The sequence below is a fragment of the Chaetodon auriga genome, chromosome 16 (assembly GCF_051107435.1).
Source record: "Chaetodon auriga isolate fChaAug3 chromosome 16, fChaAug3.hap1, whole genome shotgun sequence".
NCBI lineage: Eukaryota > Metazoa > Chordata > Actinopteri > Chaetodontiformes > Chaetodontidae > Chaetodon > Chaetodon auriga.
Genome location: NC_135089.1, coordinates 13,664,027 through 13,673,047, shown reverse-complemented (window position 1 = coordinate 13,673,047; position 9,021 = coordinate 13,664,027). Strand labels below are relative to the sequence as shown.

At 37.5% G+C, this 9,021-nt stretch overlaps 1 gene segment (V, D, J or C); it reads left to right on the top strand.

Annotated features, from left to right (window-relative positions):
• The first annotated feature begins 3,314 nt into the window (after positions 1-3,314).
• LOC143333866 (immunoglobulin heavy variable 3-30-3-like) lies at positions 3,315-8,112 on the top strand. The segment is given in 4 exon segments: positions 3,315-3,357; positions 3,454-3,628; positions 7,408-7,549; positions 7,945-8,112. Coding segments are annotated over 4 exon segments (528 nt in total).
• Positions 8,113-9,021: the final 909 nt, after the last annotated feature.

Genomic DNA, 9,021 nt, shown 5'->3' with positions numbered 1-9,021 from the left:
GCACAACCCCCACCCACTCTGCCTGCACAACATATATCCTTCATTTTATTCTTCATTCTAATAGTGAATAACAAGTGTCATATTCACAATTATGGTCAATAAAATTACATTAATTTAGTCTGAGAAGAGAAACAAGCTGAAAAACAATTGATCAGACAGAAAGTTTGGCTTGACCATATTATGATTTGGAAGGTGAAATGTCAACAATCCAAAATCCTCTTGAAATATGTTCAAAACATTGGTTCATGGTTTGATGAGGTGAGATGACAATAAAGCAGTTTTCATTAGTGCTCGGAGTGATCATAATAAAACTGTAGATTATTTATATTATTGTCAACACATTTCAATAAACCTTTTATGTTCATGTGACAGAAGTCTGCATGATGATGAACAGTTGTGTTATTCGAATAAATGTGGTTGTGTTTTTAATACAGAGACATTTGACAAAAATTAAAACATGTCACACAAACAGCTGATTTTGAGGGTTGACTCTTGGACATGAATTCCCCAGTTTCATTAAATATCTCCAGTCCAGCTGTTTCCTCCCTGTGAGGAGGAGTCAATGCAAAACTCACATGTCTTCCACCTCTACTTATCTGACTGCAGAGAGGAGGACAGAGAACAGTGGACACACAGTTTAACATGATGGACTATAGGACAGGACTGCTGCTTTTAACTCTCTGCTGGGCAGGTGAAGATCTACACTGATCTGAATCGAATATAGCTTTTATTTGTGTCATCAGCTCATTTCACTTGATGTTTTTATTCCTCTTGACAGGTGTTGATGGTGTGACTCTGACAGAATCTGAAGCAGTGGTTAAAAGGCCTGGAGAATCTCACAGATTGACCTGTACAGCCTCTGGATTCACATTCAGCAGCTACAGCATGAACTGGATCAGACAGGCTCCTGGAAAAGGACTGGAGTGGATCGCTTACATAAGCTATGGCAGTAGTAGCAGCAAATACTACTCCGAGTCAGTGAAAGGCCGGTTTACCATCTCCAGAGACAACAGCAGACAGCAGGTGTATCTGCAGATGAACAGTCTGAAGACTGAAGATTCTGCTGTTTATTATTGTGCTCGACAGCCACAGTGACTGGAGTTGGTTGAGCAGCTGTACAAAAACCTCCAGTACTCATCTTTCAGGCTGGTGGAGCTCAAGCATGAAGTATTTATCGAGTATATTTTATTTTAGATTTCATAAATATACATACACGTATATACTGTATGTATATTTACATTTTCAAAATAGTAAATAAGTTACTTCCAGATCAGTTATTCACAAAACAGCTAAAGACAAGTATTGGGTTAGTGAAATTGAACTGCAAAAACTAAACATTTCTCCAAATTAACGCACACAATGTTTACAATGTTTGAAAATCTCAAGATGTAGAGAGAATATTGACATTTTGACACAATAAAACAAACAAGAAGTCATTTGTACCTTAATATAAAGAAAGAGCAGCCACATCTGTCCAATAGTTGGAATTATCTTGTTCTGTTATTTGTTACGGTGTTTCAGTTTAAGAACATTTTATTTTCATTTGGAAATAGTAGTTTTTTTAAAAAAAAAAAGAAAGAAAGAAAAAAAGGAAGAAAACAAAAGAAAACTATCAGCCAGACTGGATGATATTTGATGAAGAAGCATGAATCTTGTGTCTATTGTTTCAAACATCTGCAAACACTGAAACCATTAAAAGTCTTTTATGCAAACCAGCAGCATCAGACTGAAGTTTTCAGACTGTTTACATGATCCTGGCTGCTGTCACTGTATTTCTGTCTGCAGCAAATACAGGAAGGAAGTACAGGAAGTGAGCAAATAACTGAATAAATAAATGTTCATGTTTTCATCATGTTTTAATATTGAATTGTTGTCAATAATCACATTTAGGCATTAATAGTTTACAGTAAAAGCAAAGTTAACAGTTGAGTGTGTGATGAAATTCAAATATCAGATGTAAAGCAGAAGTGATTTCCAGGCATGTTTTCACTCTGCAGATATAACAACAGTCAACAGACTCTTCTATTGGCTCCAGTCACACCAACATTGATGCTTCACATGTTTGATTCTATGCAAACTCAGTCAGCTTCCTTGTTACTCAGCTATAAAAACTTGACATCAGGCTGTCAGTGGAGTTGACAGCACGTCACTTTCAACATCAAGCATGTTTTCTGTAGCTCTGCTGCTGCTGTTGGCAGCTGGATGTGAGTCTCTCTGGATTTGTCAAAGTCAGCAGTTCTTCTTTTGCAGTATAACTTGATCATTTGTTCCAAAACATGTTCTTTGAACAGGTGACACAGCCAGCCTCTGTGACTGTGCAGCCTGGTCAACGTCTGACCATCACCTGTCAGGTCTCTTATTCTGTTGGCGGCTACTACACAGCTTGGATCAGACAGCCTGCAGGGAAAGGACTGGAGTGGATTGGAATGGCAGCTGGATCCACCACAATCTACAAAGATTCACTGAAGAACAAGTTCAGTATTGACTTAGACTCCTCCAGCAACACAGTGACTCTAAACGGACAGAATGTGCAGCCTGAAGACACTGCTGTGTATTACTGTGCCAGAGATCCACAATAACACAAACCATCAGCAGAGCTGAACAAAAACCCCTCAGTGCCTGAACACTTGTAACATGAAGCCACCAGAGGAGGAGCCCTCAGACCACTAATGATTTCTACACCAGTTCACTGTTACAGTCAAGACACAGACTTTTAATTTTTCTGGAAAGATTTTTCATTTAATTCAACAGCATCACCTCAAAAACTTGAATGTTATCATCACTGGTTCATTGTTATACATTTTCCCACAGTAAAAAATGAATTACACTTTTAGACATTATTTAAAATTAGACACTAACCCTTTATAGCCATGAAATGAGTTCATTTGACATCTTAGCTTTAAATGTTCGTCATTAAACAAGACATGAAGCCTCTGAAAGTCAGTTTCTTTCCATAACATTCTTATGAAGAAATATAAAACTGGTTATCTGAATCTTAACTGCATTAGTCAGTGAATCAGGAGTCTTTATCCAACTTCATGGTGTCAAACTACCAAAAATGGTGCTTTCAATAACAATCTAAAGTGTGTTTGTTGGAGATTCAAGTTCCACCTTTTGTTTGTGAGATCAAGAGAAAAAGATGAAAATTTATCTTCGTATTGATTAATTTAAATATACTTTAGTCACCTGATTTACTGTCATTGGTATGTAAATGAGCCACCTTGTGTGTTCCCTCACAAAGAAGTGAAGTGTGTGTGTTTGTATGTCAGTGAGAGGACAGAAGAGCTCACATCAGATCACCTTCAACATCAACCATGTTCTCTGCAGCTCTGATGCTGCTGCTGGCAGCTGGATCCTGTGAGGAGCTTTCAGTGGATTCACTCTAATGAACACATTAGAAACAGTGAACAGTCAGATGAATGATGGAGATAATGTTGATTTCTGTTTCCACAGGTGTGAACAGTATTGATCTCATCCAGCCAGACTCAATGGTTGTGCAGCCTGGACAGTCTTTGACCATCACCTGTCAGGTCTCTGGTTATTCTTTGACTGATAACAGCTATGCAACAGGTTGGATCAGACAGCGTGAAGGAAAACCAATGGACTGGATTTGTATCGGTGGGAGTGAGACATTTCTGCAAGAACGGTGACTCTAAAAGCAGCTGCACCAAAACCTCCAGACACAACAAAAATCAATGATCTCATTGACATCTCAGTTCACTCACCACCTGCAGAAGCACTTTCATATATCCACATTAGATTTTTAGATGTTTTCCTGTACACTCATGAGGACATATTTATTCTCTTTATGGTGTTACATCACACAAAAATACTGGTGTTTATTCAACTGTCAAAGCATTATTGAATACTAAATTTACACTGTTTTATTCACAAGTACAAACCATAAATGCCGTCAGTCAAAAATATATTCAAATCACTGGTGTAACATGATGAGATCACAGTGAAGCAATGTTTAAAAAATCCTTGTGTTTGGTGATCAGAGGAAAACTGATTGATTATTTGATTTTTAAGATCATCTGCTGGTCAACAAGCTGACAGGGAGTAATTAGAAAACATGACGCAAAGATCAATTATATTTCCAGAAATTCCATAAATGTCAGATTTGTGAAGTGAAATTTGCATGTTGATGTTTTAATTAAAAAAGTGGGGATGTGGTGTTTATACGAAGATGAAAATGAAAACATTTGAGAAAAACTTTGAATCAACTCATCTGGAGAAATTATTCCTTAACATTGGCTCTGCAGTTTCACCAAACAATAAACTAAAAGTGAAGTCAAATCTACTTGTCTGATCCTTATGAGGAGGAGTCAATGCAAAACTCACATGTCTTCCACCTCTACTTATCTGACTGCAGAGAGGAGGACAGAGAACAGTGGACACACAGTTTAACATGATGGACTATAGGACAGGACTGCAGAAATCAGTCAAGGTGACAGCAACAGCATGGTGTATCTGACTGTCCAACTTAAAGAAGGAGGGCTCTGCTGTGTATTACTGTGCCAAACACACACGCTAGTTAAAGGAAGCAGAGAAGCTTTCCAAAAACTCCACAGAGGATTTGTTTCCAAAGACCTGCAGGTGGCAGCAGAAGATATGAAATCAGATGACACTGAGGGGAGAATGACAGTAACTCTGCACACACACACACACACACACACACACACACACACACACACACACACACACACACACACACACACCCACACACCATCTCATGTTGTGGTTTTAGACTTCCTGTTTTGTTGTGTTTGATCAACATGTAATGTTTCATAATGTTCCCTTTTTTTTCTTTTCATACTAATGTGTGTGATGTGCACAAAACACTATCTTGGCTAACTGTGGGGGCTAAATGGAAATCAATAATTCTGTTTTTCATGCAGACTGTCATGTGGAATGGGACACCACACTTCTTCAGTGATAAGTTAGCCTACACTGGTTTATATCAATGTGAAGCATTAAATTAATCCTGTTCATCTGATAGAGTCAAGTCCACTGAAGTGCATGATGGCAACTCTTCTTTATAGAGTTTCTTCTGCCTGGAATATGCTCCCATATATCAAAACCTCCTTCTTTGGTCTATAAAGTGCAGATCTTGTGCTCCCTGTGTGTACTTCACGTCACTGCTGATCACTGATTGACTGAAGTGAGACATGATCAGGTTGTTTCTCTCAGTTGTTGACCTGGAGAAGATCATCCAGGCTTTTATCTCCTCCATACTGGACTACTGGAAAACACTTTATTTTGAAGTTAGTCTGCAAAATATCCACTAACCACTGTTGATGAAAATACTTTTTAATGCACAAAGAAAAGTGGACACTTGACACCAATCCCTGCTGTCTGTCAATTGCAGAATTGACTGCTTGTTTTTAAAGCCTTGAGCGTCGGCATCCTGCTACTTTCTGGTCTAATTCCAGATGTGAACCTGATCACTGCTTGAGCTCTTTAGCCAGAGCCAAAATCTCACATTTTAAGGGCCTTTTATATTTCAAACAGGTTCAGTTATAATGTGCAGTTAGTGACAAAATCAGATGAATTTGATTTATGCGTCTCAGTTTGAAATACAATTTGAATTTTGTATAGGTTTCAGAACCTCAATTTTGTTGTTGAACAAACTATTTTTGGTCTCATGTTATTGTGGAAGAGGTTTGTTCACAAGAAAAATCCCAAACAGTCCAACATATGACGAAAAATAAAAAAAAGTGAAAACTTCCCTAAAATATAGATAAATAAATAAGACTCCATGAAATTCTGTTGTTAGTAATGTGACAAAAAATGTCAACAAAAAATAACTTGAGGAGACATGACATGTTGTTTGTCTTCTCAAATCAAGCCGACAAGATGATTTTCATGTTATAATTCAAAACATTTTAACAATAATGATAATAATCGTCATACAATGTGACTTAAAGTTAAACAGGACAATAAGATAATAAAATATCCTCAGGTTGAATAATTAGATGAAATCAAAATTGTAAGAGATGCAGTGAGATTATACTATAGAAAGGAAGAAAGTAAAACTTTGAAAGTAAATTTTGAAGAGAGGTTGAAAAGAGCACACTGCTCAATCAAGTTCCACAAGTGAGGATCAGACACATCAAAGCAAAGTCACCAGGCCAGTCCAGCTGTTTCCTCCCTGTGAGGAGGAGTCAATGCAAAACTCACATGTCTTCCACCTCTACTTATCTGACTGCAGAGAGGAGGACAGAGAACAGTGGACACACAGTTTAACATGATGGACTATAGGACAGGACTGCTGCTTTTAACTCTCTGCTGGGCAGGTGAAGATCTACACTGATCTGAATCTAATATAGCTTTTATTTGTGTCATCAGCTTATTTGACTTGATGTTTTTATTCCTCTTGACAGGTGTTGATGGTCAGACTCTGACAGAATCTGAAGCAGTGGTTAAAAGGCCTGGAGAATCTCACAGATTGACCTGTACAGCCTCTGGATTCACATTCAGTGACTACGGCATGCACTGGATCAGACAGGCTCCTGGAAAAGGACTGGAGTGGGTTGCTGCTATCAGTTATGACAGTGGCAGCAAATGGTACTCTGAGTCAGTGAAAGGCCGGTTTACCATCTCCAGAGACAACAGCAGACAGCAGGTGTATCTGCAGATGAACAGTCTGAAGACTGAAGATTCTGCTGTTTATTATTGTGCTCGACAGCCACAGTGACTGGAGTTGGTTGAGCAGTTGTGCAAAAACCTACAGCACTCATCTTTCAGGCTGGTGGAGCCCAAGCATGAAGTATTTTTCGAATCTATTTTATATTATATACATATATATATATATATATATATATATATACACACACACACACACATGCTGTGTTTATATTTATATTTTCAAAATAGTAAATAAATTACTTCCAGATCAGTTATTCATGAAGGAGCTAAAGACAAGTATTGGGTTAGTGAAACTGAACTGCAAAAAACTAAACATTTCCCAAAATTAACGCACACAATATTTACAATGTTTGAAAATCTCAAGATGTAGAGAGAATATTGACAATTTGACACAATAAAACAGATCCAGGTCACAGGCCTCATGCTCATCAGGACCGAGTGGGTGCACCTGTCATCTTAACCCTCAGGTGATGCTGATCCCAATCAGCATGACTGGGAGGCTACATAAGGAGGCTGGGTAGCTAAAATGATTGTTAATCCCACTGCCTATTAGAATTCAAGGGGCTCATATTTCTGTCCACCTATTTTTTGACATGGTTATGTTCTGTCTTTGTTAGTTTCCCTCTTGCGACCCATGTCCTTCAGTTTTTCTTTTCTGGGGAAACGTAACAGCTATAAAAACTTGACATCAGACTGTCAGTGGAGTTGACAGCATGTCACTTTCAGTGTACTGGAATGGATTGGGATGAGATGTGTTGGATGCACCACACGCTACAAAGATTCACTGAAGAACAAGTTCAGTATCAGCTCAGACTCCTCCAGTAAGACAGTGACTCTAAATGGACAGAATGTGCAGCCTGAAGACACTGCTGTGTATTACTGTGCCAGAAGAGACACAGTGAGAGACAATAACAGGAGAGTTGTCCAAAAACTACTTCCTCTATTTACCACCACTGAGGACATCACAATACTGAGTGTGATTCACTGTCAGTGATGAAAATTGTAAATATTAAATTCACTTGCAAACTGCAGAAATATAGGAACATTGTTTTTGCATAAGTTTTTTTTTTTTTTTTTTTCTTGAATAAATGTTTCCAGATGATGTAAAAACACTCTTGTTATTTTGGAAATATCAATAAATACAAAGCTTCCACTTGATTTGCAGATTTTACACCAATGTTTTTTTCAAGAAAACACATTTCCTATACATAACTAAAACCACAACAAAATATGAAATTTACAGATTTCATATGATATAATATAGATTTCTTTCTTATAACAAACGGTTATCAGTTAGATTCAGTTTCTGCTCTGAGTGGAAGCACCAAAACTTATTCCACATCAGTCCAGAATGGCTTCAGCATTTCCAGAGACAACAACGTGGACCAGGTGTACCTGCAGATGAACAGCCTGACGACTGAAGACTCTGCTGTTTGTTTTTGTGCTGGACAGCCACAGTGATGCAGGAAGCCACAGAGCACAAACCACAGCAGATGTCAGTGTGACAGCGACTGACAGAAAGTGCTGCAAAACCACTTCATACAAGTTGTTTTTAAAATAAGCCCTAATTCAGAATATGTGATGCATCTGTCCGCGCTACACTTCTGTCACAACTTGTCCTCAACTGAGACAAAGAGTGGAGTTTACACATTATCAGGCCGATCATCTCTTCTCATGAGGCTGAGCAGCACTTCATCTGTCAGAACAACGACAAAACATTTCGTTTGTCTTCACTGACCCCTCATATCTACTGATGGCTGCAAAAAGCACCAAATTAAACCAAAGGCTAAATTTCAGGATTTGTCATTCCTTTGATGTTTCAATTTATATTCAATATCATATCATATTTTCATTATATTCATTTCAATTGTATAAAACCTCAATTAATATCATTATATCAGCTGTTGTTTTTGTTTGTTTGAATGTCTTTTATTCAGGGATCTTTAAAAACTGCTTATATTTCTTAAAAATCTATTAAAAAAAACTTAATATATGGTCTATATATTTATCTATACGGCCTTTTTCACATATCTAAATTGAAAATGCTGTTGTTGTTTGTTTAAGACAACATGGCAGATTTTGATGCTGCAGTTTCTTCAACATTATGGTCTGAATAGAGGATGTATCCATTCAGCGGGTTGGTGCTGCATCGACATATTAAAAATCAAAAAATTAAACTCAAAAAATGACCTTGGAGTCATTTTTGATTTCAGTTCTTCACATTAAATATATCCATAAAGCATGTCATGGTATGCAGTATTAATAGCAGTTAAAGATGGATCATAAATTACAAACAATGATAAACTGATTGAAAAGGAAGGATAATACAAATGTTTCATTCAGCAACTTGTCACGTTAAATATATGTTTG